At 43.9% G+C, this 21,201-nt stretch overlaps 1 protein-coding gene across 2 annotated transcripts in view; it reads right to left on the reverse strand.

Moving 5' to 3' along the window:
* Positions 1-14,429: 14,429 nt before the first annotated feature.
* RYK (receptor like tyrosine kinase) overlaps positions 14,430-21,201 on the reverse strand; it is a 64,309-nt gene continuing 57,537 nt past the window's right edge. For both annotated transcript variants that reach the window (XM_069791779.1, XM_069791780.1), the window contains exons 13-15: positions 20,152-20,311; positions 16,290-16,426; positions 14,430-15,445 (exon numbers count right to left, since the gene is read on the reverse strand). In XM_069791779.1, coding sequence (XP_069647880.1) covers positions 15,334-15,445; positions 16,290-16,426; positions 20,152-20,311 — 409 coding nt within the window. In that variant the 3' untranslated portion in view covers positions 14,430-15,333. The remainder of the gene's footprint in view (positions 15,446-16,289; positions 16,427-20,151; positions 20,312-21,201) is intronic.

Genomic DNA, 21,201 nt, shown 5'->3' on the forward strand with positions numbered 1-21,201 from the left:
AGGTTACTCAATGCTGTGCTGGAAGCCTGAGGGATATTAAGGAAGCAAAGCCAGGTCATCCCTGGGAACTCCCACACCTCTGCTGGGGGCAGAGGGTAAAGTAAGACAAGTTGTGGGAGCATAGAAATTAGGTGCCTTCAGCCTGCAAGCCCTCTTGTCCCCACGTCACCCTCCTGCTGGCTGTCATCTCAGATGCTGCCACACAGGTGGTGCCTTGTTTTGCCAGGGCACATGGCACCATCCTCAGGGCATGGTAGAACTGCCCCATGGGTTGCTGGAGGTGTGCCAGGTGCTCCAACCTATCTCTGGGACCTGCCCAAGTTTCAGGCTGGCGAGCAAGCTGTTTTGGTTTTGGAGTCTGTTACCATAAAGGTTACAGCTCCCATCCCTTTATTTTCTTTAGGCTGACCTCCAAGCATCACTAGTGCTTCCTTTACTGACCACATTCACCACCTGCCTTTGTTTAAACAAGCGAGGCAAGGAGGCTTTGCGGGGCTGGGGCCTGCGGGGCTGGCACATACCACCCAAAGGGACAACTGCTTGGCAGAAACTGCAAAGGGGAAGCAAATTTGGAAGATGTCAAGCAAGTTCACATGCCTTTGGTGGCACTAAACCCTCTGCAGCAGGACCAGGATGCAGCTCAGCAGAGCAAAAGTGCCTGGCGTGGCCCCAGGGAAGCACAAGGTACATGAGGACTTGAGCATTGCCCGCTCCTGCCTGCTGCCCTCCCCAAAGTGCAGCAAAAGGGCTTGGAAAATTTTGGATCTCTTTGGGGTGGGGGATGAACCAAGGGCCCACACAAGCAAAAAGCACTTACAACTCATTCGACAGCTTTGCACGGCTCAATTACAAAATAATTTACCCTAAAGATCCCTGATGAAACAAATCCCAGGGCAGGTGGGATGCCCACAGCCACATCAGATGATTCTCAGGGCCAGGGAGAAGAGGCATTGCTTTGCACTGCCTCCCATCAGCCCTGTCCAGCCTTTTTCCCCTCCTCGTTCACCTTTAGGGACCACTTGGAGCATCAGCTGCCCACAGCCCCAGGCACAGCTGGGGAACAAGGGCTTTGCTCTACAAGGCACAGTGATAGTGAGGTGCTGCAGGGCATCCTTCTCCCATGTGCTCAGCTTGGCCCTCACTGCTGGTAGCAGCACAGCAAGCCTGAAGCATCCTAGGGGTGGATTTCCCAAAGGAGAAACTCATAAAGTAGCTCCAAGCCTGTCCTGACAGCAGAAATCCTCTGAGGGGAGAGCCCCAAGACAAGCCACCCCCCTCCCAGGACATGCAACCCCCAAGGATAAGCATCATCTGCTGCAGGCGAAGAGACACACAGATGCTTCTCCTGTGGCTTTTGAGTTGCACCTTGCAGCTCCTGGAAAGGCTGTGGGGTTTTGCAAGAACAGATGGACACACCAGCTGAACAAAGCAGGTGACCTGAGGAAATGTCTTGTATGGAGAAAGAATGAAAACTTAAGATTGGGAAATTAAAATGTTCAAGACCAAAAAAACCCCAAAAAAGTCCAAGCAATTAATCAACACTTAAAACCACTTCCTTCACCAAATGGTATCAGAAGATTACAGTATTTTTTGCAGTTGAACACTGAGCAGCAACAATTTCCTGATTTCCTGTCCTAGCGCTGTCCAAGCAACCAGGGTGATGCTGAAGGATTTACGTGTTACCGGTATCTACCCCATGCATGACTGAAAACACTTTTCCTCCAACATGGAAAAAAAACAAACAAACCAAACCCGAATTAAAGCCTTTTTATGCCAGGGTGAAATTAAGATGCCTCCCCTATTAGAGCCCATTTGCTTTCCAGTTTTCGGTTCTTCAGGGCTAAGAACTTGTAGTACCTTGATGAGATGTTCACATAAGGACAGGACTATAGACCTCGGGATTTTTAAGAAAGCAGATTTGAAGAAATGCTAAAAAGCATCACTTGGCAGTTTTATGCTTTGCAGCTTCCCTTCTGCTCTTTGCAGAGTTCACATAGATGCTGCTGCAGTGGGCTGTCACAGGCAGTAATGCCAGTTCACCAAATCTGGGCTCTGTCTGTGGCATGACCTGACCACACAGGGACAGGAGAGCCAGTAAACCCTCAGGTTTCTGAGCCGCAGAGACCTGCCAGGTGTCAATGTCAGATGAAAGAAGCCCAAATTGACTTTTAAAGCGGTAAAAGGAGATGCTGCTCCTGGCAGAGGAATAAGCAGTTGGTTTCTGCCTGGGCCAGCACAGCCAGGATGAACACAGAGGAAGTAGTGTGCACGTACCAGCCAAGTATCAGCTTTGGGCATGGTCCAGCCATGGACTTTTGGCCAGCACAGATGGGGAGCCTGGTGTCAGCACCAGGCACAGGACAAGCCATACAGCTGCTCCACACCATTGCTAAGCTATGGGCATCCAACCACCAAGGCTCCTGTTGCACCCAGGCCAGCTGGAGACACGTCTTCACCGACGCCAGCAGAGCAAGGGGAAGAACAGTTTCTGCTCCAGGGAGCTGGAGGAAAACGCAAGCCTGTTGCCAATTAATGTCAGATGAACTTTGCCAGGACACAGGGACAACATAAAAAAAGAAGTGGCAGCACTCAAGCTTCCTGCAACCATGCAGCATTTCATCAACGACTTGCAAAGAGGAAATATATTCGTGGGAGGGACAACTGCTTAATGTGCTCTCCCACCCATCTCTCCTTCCTATGGCTCCAAATTTCCCTACTGGGATTCAGTGTCTATTGAGCAGACGTGCTGAGAAATAGGACATTAATCCACTAAAAGCTAAACACCAGAGTTTCAAACTGCTCCGGTCCAAATCAAACAGAGATTTAGAGAGGGGATAATGGTAAAAAGATTCCTGCTTTTTTAGCGTATTCCTACATAAGGACAGAAATCAGGGGTTCTGTAGCCAGCCATGTAGTCTGGTACCACACTCAGAAGCACCGCATAAGAATACATGTAAAAATTGTTTTAATTAACTTTTTTCTTTAAAGCTCACAGATTTCAAGATTAGAGAAACACACCCAGAATGGCTCTCGCTATCCAAAGGAACAAAGGAGCTTTGAAAGAGTTATGTGTTTCTACAGACTCTGAGACAATATCCACAAGTTGGTTCTTGTAGCAAAACCTAGAGCTCTGCATGTACAACCAAGGTCATTAAGCTTTTTATTATTATTATTGTTAAAAGCAGGGTGGTTTTTTTTTTACTTGTTTGGGAGTCATACTTAAGCCTTCCAGTATAGATAATTGTTCATGATGAGATGCACTCCTCATTACATGAGTGTTACACAAGGAAAAAGCGCAATCCTAATGCAGCTTTGCAACCAGGTGTTAGAAACAGCATTTTAATTTATCCTTCAAGACTTAGTGTACTTCCAATGCTCCATGAAAATGTCAGCTCACTCCTTAGCAGGAAATGGAGTGTGAGGTGCTGTGCAGAAACGATCAGAGGGGGGAAAAAAAAGACGACAAATTTCATTACACTGCTAGGTAAATCCACAGTTTGCCTACACCAGGAATTCTGTGCACATCTACGTATGACCCCCTGGTCCTTGTAAAACAGGTGTCTTACAGGGGATATCCAGAGCTCTTCACATGCAAGAGGGGACTGTGTTCACAGCCTCCTCCAACACAGCTGCCCCAGGGCATCAAAGGAGATAAGGCAGGTTGGAGCAAAAAAGAACAACAACAACAACGAGAGAACAAAAAACCAAAACAACAACAAAAAAAAAGACAGAGAGAGAGAGAGAAAGAGAGAGATGGTTCCTCACTCAGCAGCTGAGCTGCAGAGCTCCTCGCTGCAGGATGCTGGGGATGTTAAACACCCACAGGGTTTCAAGGGAAGACCGGACAAGAGAAATTCATGTCTTAGTAGACATCATTTGGCTTGGAAAATCATCCAAGCTGGAAAGGGCTGGAGGCTGCAAGAGGACTCAAAAGGATGCGTTGCACAAGCCTGCCCTGCTCTTCCTCCTCACCATGCATCTGCTTTGACCAGGGCTGGGGAGAAGACCAGGACCCTTGATCTGCCCCAGTACAGCTGTTCTGAAATCTTTAACTTGGGCAGTAATCTTTAACGTACAAGGGAATGGGATTGTATTTGGTAAGTTAAGTTAATACAAGGAGCAGAACAACCTTAACTTCAACATTTGCCTAAGACAAGTATCAAAACTGTAATGGGTCAGAGTGGAAAGGTGAATTTTTAGCATAGAGTTCTCTCAAAAAAATTAGCTCACTCTTGCCAAGACTCCTTGCATATCCTGGTAGGGTTGATACAACTTGCTCACTGAAGCCAAACAATAAAAGGAAGATATTCCAGGGAAAGCATCAAAGCACCTGAAAAGGTGAGCTGGCATAACCCCCACCGGGAGGGTGGAAAACACAAAGCCAGCCACCAGCACCATTGCTGAATTAAAATCCCAATTCATGCAGAAGATACACCACTGAGCATCTCTTCTGTGGGTCCATGGATTGCACTGGGGGTCCACTGCCACAACTGGAAGAAGTCAGCTACAGAGATGGTCCTGGCCTAAGTGAGCACACATCTTAAGATCTGTGACATTAAGGTGAGGGTAGTTTGTCCTGACCCAGGGAAGTCCTCCTGTTTCTAGGAAAAAGTATTCACGTTGCTCCCAAGTACGCCTTTCTGGCTGAGAGTCGTCGGAGATCGCAACCGAAAAGCCGAGACTCAAGTTGCATGCGCAGTCAGATGTTCTGCAAAGTTGGCACTGCAGAGAGAGAGACTGGGTAGCAGCCAACATCATCCAAAGCTGCACCAGTACAGAGGAGTCAGGCACACATCACTAGCGATTCCCCGAGGCACAAGAACTCCCTACAGAAACCCAAAATTGGCTCTGACGTACAATAATATTGTTTACCCCAAATGCTGAGCAGAGATGGAATTCACAGCTTTTCCCAGAACCCACATTCTTTGTTGTATCCCAACATTGCCAAAACAAAGCTAGGAACAGTCTCCACAGATAGGACTGAGATATCCCCATTTAAAATAACATCTGAGAAGGAAAGGTGACTGACCTGAAGTAGCCTAAAGTTTAACTTGTCCCCCAAGAACAACAGCTATAAGCAGCTGGGATTTCTGCTGGACATATTGACAGTGAAAGCACCTTTTTGATGGCGATGGCCTTGATTCACACCCAAGTTGCTGCCATCACACAGGCTACAAATGGCATTTTCTGAGACCAGCTGGAGCCACAACTCAGCTGCCAGCATCGTCCTGCCTGGAGAGCAGATGAACTTGGATGAAAATAGTTTTACTAGTAAATTTTTCAATGGGTTTTCATCATCCCAGTGTGTTATGAGAGTTCAAGGCCAATGGTCTCTGTCTCCTCTGTCCTTTTAATAACCCTCTCCTTTGTTCCGAAGGTGAAATTTGGTAGTTAATTTATGATGACACCCTACGGAAAGGCCACTTGGAGATGCATTACAGGTTTTCTGCCCCTCTCCCTAGTCACAAAGAACCTGTCAGCAATTCCCTCTTCACAGGTTTTATTTCCCCTGCACTATTACCAATTAACTGACAACTCTACTTGATTAAAAGCTGGGAGCAACTACCAGTTTTCTTCAAATTTTCCTTTGCACAACACCCCTGTGACTCAGGCCAGCACTTTCAGAAGGGGAAAGCAAGGCCTCAAGAGTTTGGGCGAGCTATTTAATGTGGCAGGAGAAGTGTGGAGCACAGCAGCTAAATTAATCCAGGTCTCTAAATCACAGGTTATCTAATTTTTCCCCATCTGCCCTTTCACCTATAGCAGACATGGAGATTTCTACTGTTCCCCCTCCCTGAGTAGCAATTTTATTGCTAATGCACTTTGCTATCTCAGCTCTGCCCTTAGATTTTGGCTGTATGGCCCAGGCTACCTTGCTACCCCACCATTCCTCACTGCTCCTATAAATCCTTCAAGGCAGCCTCAGCCACACATTTCTTTTTCTTTATTATGTAAAATAAAAAAAGAAATTCATTGTTACACAGCTTTGCCCTTACTGACTGCTGCTTCTTGGGAGCCTGAATATTGCAACACAGGGAATGGCTTGTCCATCAGCTGCTGGCACTTTGTTCCCTCTCAAAATCCTCCTCTTCAAAGAAAACTGGAGTTTTAAGGCGAGTAAAACTAACACTATTTAATCTGCCTGAAACCCTCCCTTTGGCCTTACAAAGCAGACGTCACCAGTCTGAGCACAATGAAGCACACAAAGAAAATGAGCTTTACAAGAAGAGTAGAAAAAAAGGGGTGCTGCTCACCAGAGCTGTGCTGCACTCACCTCCCAAGCAGAAGCAAGCAGTCCTGCCTCCTCCTCCTGCCTGTACTTCCCAGCTGCAGATGCTCCTCGTTCTAGGCAAAGTGCTCTGCTGCTCCTCAGTGCCCTCCGCTCATCCTCTTCCCTCCCTCCACGCTGCTATGGCCTGAACATCACAGCACGAGACCACTGAAGACTTCTCATGGCGCTCCAGCAGCAATATCCACACAAGAGTGTGATCTGCCCCTGAAGTGCAGGAATATTTCCTATGTGCTTTTTTCTGTTGACAGGTAAATCTCGGCCAGCTGAAAGAGGGCATTTAAAGCTTCCATTTTAGCCCTCTGGCCAGCATTCAAATCAGGAATGAAGTCCTGCAAGCAGAACCTCAGAGCATGTTACCCTTTTGACAGCCTTTTCTTTTTTCCTTAAACTCCTTTTATTTTTACACAGTTCCCCTTTTCAAAAGTAAATGCTGGTTTAGTTTGGTTTTTTTGGTTGTGGGATTTTTTTTGTGGGTTGGTTTTTTTTCCCCTCTTTGGTCTCTTGCATTTACTGCACCAGTGAGGACTGCAAATCTAAACACAGTTTGGTCACTGGTACAGAGCAGCTCTCCAGCGATTTTACAGCTGGTCCTGTGCATTGTTCCGGACTGAGCTGAATTGTTTTCTCTCTGGGGGGTGTCCTGTCCACCTGCTCCATGAAACCAGCTGCTTATACATTAAAAAGAGAAACTCCAAACATGACATTTACCCAATATGAAAGACTGAAGCCTCCTGTCAGGCCAATGTACCTGTTCTCACCTGATATTTGACTATCTCACTGCTCATGCTGCTTGTACCATCCTTCTCTCATGCCCATCGTATCAGTATTCTCATTCAAAGCCAGCTTGCTGTCTCCCCACCTCCAGGCTTACCCCTAAGGCTTCTGACATCTCTGCAAAGACAAGTTTAGTCAGTCCGGTTCCGTATTTCTTCAAGCCCTGTATTCAGTCTGTTCTTTAGCATTTCCTAGGGAGGTGTTGCCAACATCTGTCCCATTTGCATCACTAAGGACAGACAATTAATTTATTTTTCCTCCTAGAGCATGAATCATCCCCAGCATAGTGCTTTCCCTATTTGTGGGTTTCTCTTAGCTCAAAAACAAAGCTTGGAAGACAGTTTTATTTAAAGTCTCACCAGCTCAGCTCCATTTTGATTGAGGGGAAGGCCATTGCTGAGGGACAGCCTGCTTCTTTACAGAAGGGACCAAGTGCTCACAGCAGCATTAGACTGAGGCTGCCTGGACAGAGATTTGGGACACAAAGGGTCTGAGCAGGTGGCTGAGCAGCCCTAAGCAGGACCTCTAGGACTGGGTAAGCTTGAAGATAGCTTTTACATGTTATCTATAGCATTTGATTTGCATTCTGCACCCAGTATTGCATCCCAAGGACATCCAGAAGAGATTCCTACTTGCTTTCACCCAAGCTTCACAGCAGAAATACACTCAGCACCCAGGGTGTCAGCTTCCAGCCTTCTCCAAGTCTATTCCAGAGGCTGAAGCATCACAAACATATTGGAGCCACCTCCCCTAACCTTCATCCCTAACCCTCACCCTTAGAGAGCGATCAGCTTTTGCTGGGCAACAAGCCTGGGATCTGCACAGAACTTGGTTAAAGAAAAAAATTAAAATACTGAAAATGTTTCTTTTGAAGGTGCTGGACAGCTCCAGGAGACACTCCCTGAGCAGCCAGACTCCGCTGCAGGTCTCTCCCATGCCAGCTTCACAACATCATGCTTCTGCAGTTCTCAGTCTGATGGATCAGAGGCAGCCCCCAACTTGTGTGCCAAGGGGCTACAAAAATGCAAGGGGGCTTTCACTGCAGTCTGAAGAGGGTATCTGAGGAGGAAGGGGAGCCATTCTTATGTCTGCCAGCAAGAAGGATTCCATCAGAAGCAAGTTCTCCTGCTGGAGGACAGGATGGGATACAGGGCACATGGCTGCAGACCAAGTCACTTCCATCAGGCAAGGTAATAGGGAGCCACCATATATATCCCCACCATGGTTGAGGTATGTCTCTGGACGTAGGTGTCCACATACACCAGGACATAGGTCCAAGCCATTTTCATTGTTGTCTACAGTATGAAATGAACTGCACCACATAGGTTCTTCTCTTACAAACTACAGTTTCAGCAAGATGAATCTTGTCTCATTAATGAGCCCAAGTTCTCAGATTGGGGGATTGCTTGCAGCTAGTGCCAGGGTTTCTGGTTGCTTGCAAAGTGTTTTGGCTCCACACGGATGCAAGGCACAGAAAGAGTTATTGGATCCTGGAGGGTTACTCCCAGAGATAACCCAGCTTGTCAGGTCAAAAGCTATGGGGATGGTAACACAACAGGAGACAACAGAAGAGGCCAATCTAAAACTTACTAAGCAAAAAAGAGCTAGAATACGCTAAAATGAAGTGCATTTTGTTTCAGCAGGAGAAAACAAGGTGGAAGCTGAGACTAGAGATGAGACTGAGTTGAAGAGGCTGGGAGGCTGGAGGGAGGGAGAGGAGGAGACAGGACTATTTGATGCATCCAGCCTCTCCCACCCTAGGAATGCAGAGAAGCTGACAGCTAAATCAGAAATACACTTGGGGTAGTTACTTTGTTCAACTTTGCATATTTCCTGGGTTTCTTAGTGGAAAAATGTTTTGATTTGAAGCTTTTGTCAAGCTGACATGTCTGGCTGCTTCAGCTGCCATGCAGCCCTGAAAAGGGGACCTGCTATCTGAAGCATCAGACTTGGAGGAAGAGCTGGTCCTGGAGTTAGTGAGCCACACTTGTTTACACAACTGAGAACAGTTTCTGTGCCGTGAAAGGAAGGAGACAGAACTAACGTTATTGCCTTTTCCAGCCAAGGGAAGCGGGACAGCAGATGGCTCAAACACGAGATAGTGCAATCAAAGGAGCATTCAGGTGCTGCAGTTGTGGTGGGGCTGTAGGACACCAATATAAGCCAGCACGTGAGAACACATACCAAGCTTTCCCAAGTCCTCAGCCTAGTATACTCAGCCCCAATCAGGCCAATAACTGACACCCCAAAACCACTGAATCTTACAATCAAACTTTGCCTTCTGCTACAGAGCTACTGCATGGTAATACAAGCTGCCTCTTCTTAACAAATAGGCAATAGTTAGCAAGTGCTTAGCAGCACTATACATGAGATGTTGCTCCAATGCAAGATACAGTTAGAGGTTAGGATAGGCAAGGTCCGCTCTGTATAGGAACAAGGTGAGTCATCAGAAGTGAAGCACATTCCCTCCACCCCCAAAATATTCCCTCCCTGCAATGCCATTTCAATCTGATATTTGCAAGGCAGCACCCCAGAGAGAAGATACATTCTCCACATCCTTACCAGGAAGGAAGCAGCAATTACCAAGAGCATCACCACATGGAGCACATGAATGGCTGCAGGAATGTCCTTATCTGGTTGTAAGAACCTGGATGTGCAAGGGTGTAAAAGCCTCGCTCCCCCAGCAGCAGCACTGCAGATTTCAGCTGCCAGACTGGCTCCTTATCGGGCACTCTGACGCTCTGGTAAGCTATTTGGATCAAATCTCTCTCACATCAGTTCTCAGCAGGCTGCTAGCCTCAGGAGGCAGCCTGCCCTTTTTCTTATTTCTTTCAATGGCTTCTCATTAAAATTCTTGTGCTGAGATCAAAGGCTATGGCTGGACTCACCTCACATCCTGCAATAACAATCTGCCAACATCAAGAGGAGTTCACCTGACAGAGATTTCTTGAGCTGCCTTAACACAGCCTTGAACATGCACAATCCTTGGGTCACAGATCATTTGCACTATAAGTCACATACCACGTTGAAAAAAAATACACGTGTTAGCTAGAATACACACCAAGGGCTGCTTCCCAGAACACTACAGCAAGGCTTGCATGAACACCCTTCACGCATGTTCACTGTAATTTGTGTCAAGTGAGGGTTTTTTAACACTGGCATTCGTATTTGTGTGTGGCATGTTTATTTGCCTACTTTTGAAGGTAAGCATTTCAGAGCTGGGACCATGGGACTTTGGGACTGAACTGCAGAAGATGGCCACATTTTCACCTGGCCCAAAGTACGCAGATTCACCGGCAAGGAATGTACTCATGTAGTATGAAGTTGATGCACTCATACCACTCTTTTCAGGGAGAACTTTTTTTTTCTTTTTTTTAATCCTCCTTTTCTTCAAAATTATTCATATCCATCAGCTACCACAAAAATGCTCAAAACTCAATACTCTTACACAAATTCCACAGTCTCAGCAATACTTCCACTTTCTTCTGAAAAGCACCAGCTGATTCAAGCCCTTTCCCTGCACAAAGTTTAGAGCATACCAGACATGTCTTTCCAGAGCAAACAGTGGAAAACCTCACAAATCCTAGGACAAAGGCTGTCAGACAAACACTTTTGGGTGGGGTGCCGATTCTTAGTGCCAAACTCAAGAAAAAAAAATTAAATAAACTTGAATAAAACAAGGTCACCTCTAGTAGAAACAAACAGCGCCATCTTCACATGCACCTCCTTTTGCCATGCCAGCCTAACCCTTCACTGAAGGCCTGGAGACAGTTGCAGTGGGAAACAGAGGACAAACTGAACATGAATGCTGGCCAAGAGAGCTGAGAAGAGTGCTTGATGCTCCAAGGCATCTCGAGTTAAATGGAAAAACTGCCCATGGAGCAGCCATTCTCTCAGCACTGCTTTCCAGGTATCCTTCCTATCCTTTATTTAGCACCTCCACAGCTCCCAACCCATCATCATTGATAAACTGTCTGCTCTCAGGCTTCTCTCTTCCCATTACTTTTTCTTTCCATGATTTGATCTCCTCCTTCACTCTGGAGCCCTAGTCCATTGTAAGTCCTCCCAACCAACCCTGACCTCTGCCTCCACAGGGAGTCACATGCATGACACCCTGCACTTAATGCTCAACACCTCTTGCCTTTTACCTCCTCTTACCTACTTTTTTCTCCCAGCATCACCCCCTCCACCATCCCCCCAAAAAACCCTGGAAGCCATAATCCTCCCCACTTCCTCCCTACTTCCTCCCTTTCGTGTAACCACAGCTTTCTGTTCTTTTACCCCCTTGACTTACCTACCAGTCATGCTCCATCTAGCTCTCCCAAGGGTCACTCTCATACTGTTTTCTGTTACTGCTCTATTAAGCCTCTCCTTTGGCTTTTCCTTAATACAGGAGCACTGTAATTTCCAAAACTCACTCTCATCCCACACGGTTTACTCATTTTTGTCTCTAAGTCTATAAAGAGAGCTAATCACAGCTGCTTCCCCAGCCCTCTCCACAACACATACCACACAGTTTCAACATCAGCACTCCAAGTGAAACGGCCCTTGTGGAGGTCACCAGTAACATCATTTTACAAAGAATCCACAGCAAGGAGCTATCATGCTCCAGAAGGCTGAGTGCAAAGAGGACTGGTTCACTCCAAATTTCTCCAGAAATTTGATTAGGGCTTTCTCAGCTGTTTCTTTCTTCTTTAGCTCCTATCTCGTGGCTCTCCCACATACAAAAGATCTTTTCTATACATCAAGTCCACAGGCTGTACTTCTCTGACAGACCCTGTTACCTCCTGTTCAAAGTCAGGCATGTGGAAAAAAGACTGAAGAAAGACTATTTGATATGTTTAGTATGGCCAAAACAGCCACCTTCATCCTCTTGTCAACACAAAATACGCCTCCATCCTAGTCTGTCACTGGAGCTTATAAGCCTGAGGACTATCATCAACATGCTCTTGATGCCTCTCCAGCATGAAACATTGTGCCATATATTGGACCTTGGTAAGAGGGTGTATATTTGTATTCAGGTAACAGGTATTGATCAATCCAGACTTCAACATTGAGACTTTTCTGTGTACTTTAAGAATAGAAGTTATTGATAATATCCTCCTTTCAGAAATTCTGTATTTTTCAATCTTCTACGAGTGACCTGCTCCTCAAGAGCTTTCCTAAAAAGCCATGGAGCTAAGATATTATCACATGCGGCAGTGAAGAAAAATGCCAGCACGAAAGCTATTTGCAATCTTAGGTACAATAAAGTTCTGCAAGGCATCTACTCAAGGTAGCTCTGCCATCAGCAAAATGCTTATCTTAGCTTTAACCCCTGTAGGTGAAGCATGTTTAAATGAATGTATCTATACTTTAATGCCACACTAAACCACTTCTTGGTCTCTGCTGTTGTGTACAGTCATCTGGGAGTAGATGACAAACAGCCTATCAAAGGGAAAGCTGATGTAGTTTACCATTCCCACTGCTCGTGCCGACAGAGCAGAGCAGCTTGAAGTGCAGTACATCCCTAACCCACCCACCTTACGACCTGTCCTGGTTTCAGCTGGGATAGAGTTAATTTTCTTCCTAGTAGCTGGTATAGTGCTGTGGTTTGGATTTAGGATGAGAATAACATTGATAACGCACTGATGTTTTAGTTGCTGCTAAGCAGTGTTTACACTAAGTCAAGGACTCTTTAGCTTCTCATACTGCCCTGCCACCAACGAGGTGGGGGGGGGACGGGACGCAACAAGAAACTGAAAGTAGACACAGCCAGGACAGCAGGACAGGTGATGCAAACTGGCCACAAGGATATTCCATACCATATGATGTCATGCCCACTATATAAAAGAGGGGGAAAGCTGGCTGGGGGCTGCTGCTCGGAAACTGGCTGGGTATTGTGCATCACTCGGTTTTGTATATTCTAATTCTTTTATCATTATTATTATTATTTTCCCTTCCTCTTCTGTTCTATTAAACTGTCTTTATCTCAACCTGCAAATTTTACTCCCCCACCCCGCTTCGCCTTCTCTCCCCCATCCCACTGGGGCTGGGGAGCCAGTAAACAGCTGTGTGGTGTTTAGCTGCCTGCCGGGTTAAACCACAACAAGACCGTAGCGGTTAGGTATCTGAAGTGACATCTATGAGATGTGAACAGATTTTGCAAGATATACATCTTGTATGAATGTGACTCTACCCTGTGAAGGACATAGAATATGCATACCATTTTCACCCTGGGCTGTTTTCCAATCTCAAGTAAATCTTACTACTATGACCTCTGTAGATCCCATCATAACACAGATCTGGATATGAAAAACACTGCCACTGATAGCTTTAACAACCAAGTCATCGTAAACAAGTACTAACACTGGGTAGTTTCCCCGGGTCAGAAAGGAAAGAGACCACAGAAGTCCACACAACCAAAGCCTTACTGCTAGCCCCAACACACTCAGTGACTCCAAAGCCAACCATAGGAAATCAATTTCAATTCATTCAAGCAAACGCAGCCCATCATAACATGCCTAAACTTGAGCCAGCAGGAAAACTTCCTTCTAGGATAAAGCAAGACCTGGTTCCCTAGCCACAGATAACTAACGCCAAAGTACAGATAGGGAAGCTCCTGCATTTTGAGGGACACTCCATTTTAGCTCAGCAACGCAAAGGGGCAGCCTGCGAGACTGAAAACAGACCGCAAAAAGTTCTGCCTCATGCGATATTAATTAGAAAGGATTAATTTTCTTCAGCAAGGTTCAGAACTCTGGAAAGAACAAAAGCTGCACATCTGCATGACACAGCCAAATCCAGCTGCTTGTACTTGCAGACCAGCGTCTCCCTAAATGCTACGATTGATACAGAGCCTGTCAGGGCAATATACCCAACCATGCAGTTGCATGAACACTTGAGGCTACAGGTACTTTACTCTGAAGATGGCGTGAGACAAAAAGACAATTTTTCATGTTTCACATTGTGCTGAAGTGCAACCTGCCTCATGGTGCCACCATGTAGAGGATGCAACCTGCAGATCACTTGGAGAAGTAAAAGTTATTCTACAGATAACTTTGCTATATATAGAATATGAAAGTTACTGAGGCTGAATTGATGGATCAGCACACATTTTCTTGAAATACCTTATTCAGACCTCTTAAGTAATGTTCAACTCAAAATAACCTGGGGTGGAATGGGTATTTGGATTAAAGAAGGCAGCAGGACACTATATTAAGTCTCAGGGACTAGTTCTGCAGCAAGGGAGGCAATCCACTTTGTCTTCATGCCAGCTCCAGCCCAACAACCACCACCAACTTGCACATTCAATACACAGGGCAATGTGAGGGACCAAGCTTTCACATTAGATGTAATAGAAAAACATTCTTTACTCTGCAAGTGTCTTTAAAAATATATATTTATATATTTAAGCCCATTTCAGGCCATAAAAGCCCATAAAAAACAAGCAGTACCTTTTTGAACAAGAGAAACTGCCATCTGGAAGTCTGAGGTGAAAGACTCCCACACAAGGGCTGCTTTGGCGCTTCTCTGAAGGCCTCTATTTAGCACATAAAACCATCTTAAAAATCACATCAGCCTTTTATCTGCAAGGAGGGGCACCATTTTTACCCCACCTTCACTACTCTCTGTATGAGGTAAACTGGAATCACTTTTACATAATCACTTACTGCTTTAAAAAGGAGATATTGTATCCTGAAGACCAGCTTTTCCAAAAAACATTCATGAGTGGGTTAAAAAAGATGCTGCTTGTGGATCCAACCACAATGTGCTGTTGTCTCAAAATAGAAGTTGATACTAAAAAGCTATCCAGATACATACAAGTACAAACACTAGAGCTGGTCAGAAAGATTCAATTTCAACATTTTTTAAAAAGCAGGGAAAATTTTCTGCAGTGTGGCTTTTGCATTAATTTCCCCTATCCTTACTTTACTATCAGTTCCATAAACCCTTCAAAAAAAAATCACATCTGTTGTAAGAGTGCAAAGTCCATCCAAATCTTGTGTTTAAGTTCACTATCACTACACTTTAAAAATCCTGATGGCAAATAAAAAGGTCTCAATTTAACTTAGCAAAAGTGATATCTAGAAAATATTCAACACCAAGAGGTCTTACAAAAAACTTCAGACTACTAAGGCATTCTAAGGCACAGTGTTTTGGAAGAAGTGCTTTCTCCCTTTGGTGTTGCTTTATACACATCACGTGTGTGAGTCTGAGTGATGCACGGAGCTGCAATGTATGCCATGCCTTTTCCCAAACAGTGAAGTGAATCTTATTCCGCAGTTTCAGACATAGGCTCCCAACGCTGCATGAAATTCAGTTAGACATTGCACCAGCTGCTGAAACTTGGGTCTTTCTTCAGGATCTAGGGCCCAACAGCAGGCCATCACAGCAAAACTGCAAGACAAAGACAGACAGAAGACATGAGAACATAAGCTAGGCAACCACAGTCCCAACCTGAAAGTGAAAAACAGCATTTGCCACTAGAAAACCTGCTGACTGGAGAGAAAAGGAACCCTGTATCTTCTGATACACCATGCTGAACGACTCCTTCAGAAGACAGACACCTAGAATGATCAATAAACGTGCTGTGACTGGAAGTGCTGGTTTGATTTAAGATACCAGTCAGAGGCAACCCAGGAGGAAGCAATACATAGTTCATTGGAAATTGCTCAACTATTGTAAAAGCATAGTTCAAAGTGTTTCTGTGGTAGGTTTACAGGAAGGGGATTTGGAAGAACACATGAGGGAAGGTAGTGCCTGTCTGTGCACTTGCATTCTCCTATACCATTAAGATTGTGAATAAACCCCTCAAGCACTGCCATTTAACTCCATTACACACAGTACTTCTCTGTAGTCTTGCTGAGAATGGAGATTCCCTCTACCTACAAACCTACTGGCTTCCTACACTGCAGCCCCACAAACACTAAGCTGAAAACCCCTGGCCCCTCTGCCTCCCTCCTCCCATCCTGCTGATCAACCCCATTTCTCCCATGTGTCAAAATAAGAAAAAGAGTTAGGTCAGGATTAAGTGAAACTTAACAACAAAAAGCATTTAATTTTTGCCCGAGTACCTTGACATACGTCACTGAAGCCACACAAATACTTACACGAGGGTTTGTCTAAAAGGCAGAATAAACAGGCAAGAGAAGGCAAACCCAGCTCTTTCACTGATAAGGCTGGCTTAACATACTGATTAAAAAATAGACATTTTATCCTCTCTCCAAAAATATGCACTTACAGTTCATCAGGGCAGTTGATTGGCTGAGCTATTCGATAGCCATCCTTTAAATAAGCAGCCATCTCAAAGGGGTCGATATCAACATATGGAGTCTGTCCTAAAGTCATCAGCTCCCACAATGTTACTCCAAAGGCCCACTGAGAAGAAATAGCGTACAGCATTAACGGAACATGCCGAATTTTGAGATCTCCTTCAGATATTCCACAAAATCAGTCAGAAATAAGACTACACAGAGTAAGAAAGCTTTACATAAATACTATATACATCCAAGTTCAACATAACAATACTTTGTCTTGAATAGGGACAATTAAGTATCACAGAACAAGTGTCAAGTTGAACTAAAATTAAATCTTAATGCACTAAGATTTTAAGGGATAAAAAATTATGTATTTCCTGCATTTTTCCAGTATGACATTCCAAAACACTTAACAAATCTAAGGAATATTAAACACTAAACCACTGCTTTGAAAAAGTTAACCACTTTATATTACATTTTACCTCTTCAAAACACTACCCAACATTCCTTAAAAAAGGTCTCTGAAATCCAAATGTTCAGAAAAGCAGACTAAATGAAACCATTATTTTTTCAAAGTCATCTGTATATTTTGAGCATACACTCACAAGTAGGACTCACAAAAAAAATAAAGATTTAATCCAAGTAAACTTGACAGCTGGATCAGCATTCAACACATTCAGCCAACAATACTTGCCAAAAGGAGCTTAAGGTGATGAAATATCTATCAATCAATTCATGTGCAAGCACAGTACAAGTAAAATGATTTACTAGCTGGTATCAATAGACCCAAGAGACAAAACCTAGATGGTGCTGATACTGCACACTGATGATTCACTGCCAAAGTTACAAGTGCTGCAAACATCATGATTTATTAAAAAAGGGGCATAATTCTGCAAGCCTCGGAAGATTCTTGGTTTTAATCAAAAGAAATCCCACCCCATCCTCAACCAAAGCCTTAATACTAAGGGATGCTCTCAGTGGACAGTGATGGGAAGCTCAGAGCTGGAGAATGGGAGGGGCACAGATGCAGCCCCTGCTCTGAACACCCATCTATTAGCAGTGTGGGAAGGCAGGGGATGACATCCTTTTCATTTGCAGTTAAGAAAAATGCTGAGGGACAAGTGGTGGTGCACCTAGAACATGAGAATAAAGGGTGACTCAAGCAAAACTACTTTGAGAATATAGCTATTTCTAATTCCATAAGTAGCTGCATAAAAATGGCATAAAGAAATGCAGAGCTTCATGTCCAACAGAGGGAAAAAACACAGAATTAAAATTCAACAGGAATTGTATTTTGTTTTTCTATGCTTTGGCTGACTGATATAACTGTTGGCAGAGGAGGAACACATTAGGAATGTTTCAAGCCAGCAAAACCATTTTAAAGAAATGCATCCAAAAAGCAAGCCTAGAACACATGCCAACTGCATCTTAACAGGCACCACCTAAATTGTTTGTAACAGATTTCATCACTGATTATAAGCTACATGCAATTGATAACTAGATTTGTTCCTAGCAAGCAGACAAAAACATATTACACCATATTTGCAAAAAGCATCCAGGTAAATGCAATGATGATATTTAGGGCAGATGGTATTTTCTACACCCAGAAGAACTGTCTGGTTTTGCACACTGCAAAACTCAGACAGCTACATTTGCAAAGTTAAGAAATATATATTAGAAGCAGAGTTGCATTTATCCTTATATAATGCAAAAAGAAGTTCTGCGTTAAAATAGTGTGGACTATATGCTGAATTCACTAGTTTTCTGAAATGGTTATGATACTGAGGTGCCTTCATCCTAATAAAATTCTACATTTCACTGCCAGTGTTACATAAGCTTTTATTTCCAAGTCCAGTCTTCACAAACAGTGAACGCTTTCATGTTCCAGGTTTAAAAAAAAAAAGAAAAATAAGAAATCAACGTTTAATTGATCCCATTTAGTATTATAAAAACATGCTTTTACAGGCAACTTCTATTTCCTGCTCTGTCTTCAAGTTTGGTATAACACAAACCACCACACATTTTCCAAGGAGTACATAAGTATTTCTGGAGCAGAGCTGACTCCTTTCCTTCCCTTGGTTTTTTTTTTTATGTGGCTTGAGCACTAGTACAGAGACTATGGCAATGAGGGGAAAAAAAAAACTAACCAGAACTTTTCAAAAGTTTTCTAAACTAGCATATTTTAAGATGCAGATTGCAATCTCTGGATGTAGTCATGTTAAGGAAAGCATCATTACCAAAGAAAATACCCCTTTAGCAGGAAGACACAGATTGTAAGGGCAAGTGGTTTACCATTAATTAGCACTCTAATTACCACAGGCTGATCTTCAAGGACAAGCTCCTGTAAGTAGAACAGTCCATTCTGATGTGCAGGAAGCTGAGCAAGCATTATAGAAGGCCACCATGGATGTACTAAGTCCAGACACTAAGGAAGGAAAGAGAGGGTGGAAGCAGGAGAAGGCTACTTGAGAAATGCAGTGAGAATGCATCGACATGCAGGGATGGAGTTCTGAAAACCAAAGCTCAGCAGAGTTAAACTACTAAGAAAAGCCCATAGAGGAAAACGTTTAGGCTGCACTGAAGCCAAGTGCGTACACACCAGACCACCATGCCAGACCAGATGCATCCAAGAGTGCTGAGGGAGCAGGTTGAAGTCATTGCAATGCTGCTCTCATCATCTTTGAAAGGCCACCGCAATTGGGGGAGGTTGCCGACAACTGGAAAAAAGGCACCCTCTTGAAGACGTGGGATCCAGGGAACTACGGGCCAGGTAGTCTAACATCACCTCCTGCTAATATTGGGGAGCACATGATCCTGGAAGTCACTTCCATGCATATGAAACATAAAGGTCTCTAGGAACAGCCAGTGTGGATTCATCAAGGGCAAACTGCCTGACTAACCTGGCTAGCTTTTTGCTGAGAAGACAGTGTTAGTGGACACATGGTGAGCAATGGATGTTCACCTTGACTTCAGCAAGGCCTTTGACATCATCTTCCATAGCATCCTTATTGTCAGATTAGTGAGATGTTGACATTAAAGTGGCTGGACTGCTGGACTGAAATAGCTATGATCAGCTGGTTACTAGTGGCATTGCTCAGGAATCAATAGTGTTCTATCTTCAGTAACAACCTGGACTCTCAGGAAGTTTGCGGATGATACCAATCCGGGCAGAGTGGCTGACAGGTTGAAAGACAGGTTTCTGCAGAGGGATCTCAAGAAGCTGGAGAAATGGGCTGACAGGAACATCAAGTTCAAGGAAAACAAATGCAAAGTCCTGCAACTGGGAGGGCATAGCTCCATGCACCAGGTCTGGCTGGGGCTGACTGCCTAGAAAGCCGCTTTACAGAAAAGGACCTGGGGGTCCTGGTGAACAAGCTGAACCCATCAGCAGCCTGCCCTTGAAGCAAAAGAAGCCAACTGCATTCCACGCTGTGTTTGCATTAAGTGTAGCCAGCAGATCAAGGGAAGCAATTCTTCCCCTCTTTTCTCTGTCTGTGAGACTGCAACTGAAACACTCTGTTGTGGACTCTGGATCATGTTCATTCAAATAGACAAGTCCCAATTCAGATTGCTCACTGAATTTACTTGCCTTTTCTGCTAACGCTACCAAGGAGAACAGGGTGCAACGGACAATTTTGCTGTGCAAGAAAGGCCTGCTTGACATTTGAACTATCTGCCATGAGCAGCAAGTGCAGGAAGCAGGTGTATAGATGCTGTTCTAGACAAATCACTGTTACCTATTCAGTGACATGATTCTCCAATGGCTGAAAAAAGGGAAAAATGTCAACAAAATACATTTACAAAATGTAAGAGGAAAAAAAAAAAAAAAACAACCAACAAACTTACCACATCGCTAGCACTGGAAAATTCATTGTTAACCAGGCTTTCAAGAGCCATCCATCGAACTGGTCTGTTTTCATTATCTCCCAGGCAATGGTAGTCCATAGGAAATAGGTCTCGAGATAATGCATTGTCTGTAATCTTAACCTGAAGTGCATCGTCAATGCTAATTTAAGAGAACAGAAGTATTTAGCAAACTTGGCATTACAGTTTTACAGAAAATATTTATGCTCAACCTTAAGTTTCAGACTTCGGATTTCATAGGGGAACACTAATCGCACTATCAACATTTCAAAGGGCTAGCATTCTTCTAGACTGACATGCTTATTCTGTGATTACCAAATATCATCAAAGAATGTATTTATTCTGCGTTAACAGATAAGCATTAGAAAAATCAGCAGTCTTAGATTAAATAAAATCAAACATTTACAAGTGCAAAAAAATACAGTTAAAGCAAACAAGCAACTCCCTGAAATTATTCTTCCTCCCTTGGAGATCCCCTATCAGGTCAATTAAACAAATTTTAGCTATAGAACCTCTGTAGCAACAAGGAGCCAAAAATTTAAGCAAAGCAAGAGTCAGTAATATCTTGTTAAAGTAACCAATATTATTTGTGGCCTAAAAGCTTGTCTCTAATCAAGCAATCTGGTATGATATTATTTATTCCCCTCAACAAGAGATATTAATTCTGACTGTTGTCAGAAATTGGATACTGGCTAAGGGAAACTTACTTTTAATCACCAAAAGACTCAAAAAAGCACATGGAGCCTACCCCCCTCTGGGATGTTAATTCATATTCTTATAACTTTAAAAAGTGTGTAATAAAGTTCAATGCTCTCATAAACAGCTGACTTTAGAATATGGGTGAGATGTTGGCTTTAACATCTTATGACAAAAATATAGAAATAACATTGCGTTAGAGGGATTGTAACAAAATGGTGTTTGCTGTCTTTTCATCTTGTCAATTATTTCTTTATTTTGATGAGAAAAATCAAATAGAAATGCTCAGTCTGTGTGTTTTCCGCTTCACTATCTCAAGTACCTTCTTATTTATCC

This window comes from Haliaeetus albicilla, chromosome 9 (genome assembly GCF_947461875.1).
Source record: "Haliaeetus albicilla chromosome 9, bHalAlb1.1, whole genome shotgun sequence".
NCBI classification, from domain to species: Eukaryota; Metazoa; Chordata; class Aves; order Accipitriformes; family Accipitridae; genus Haliaeetus; species Haliaeetus albicilla.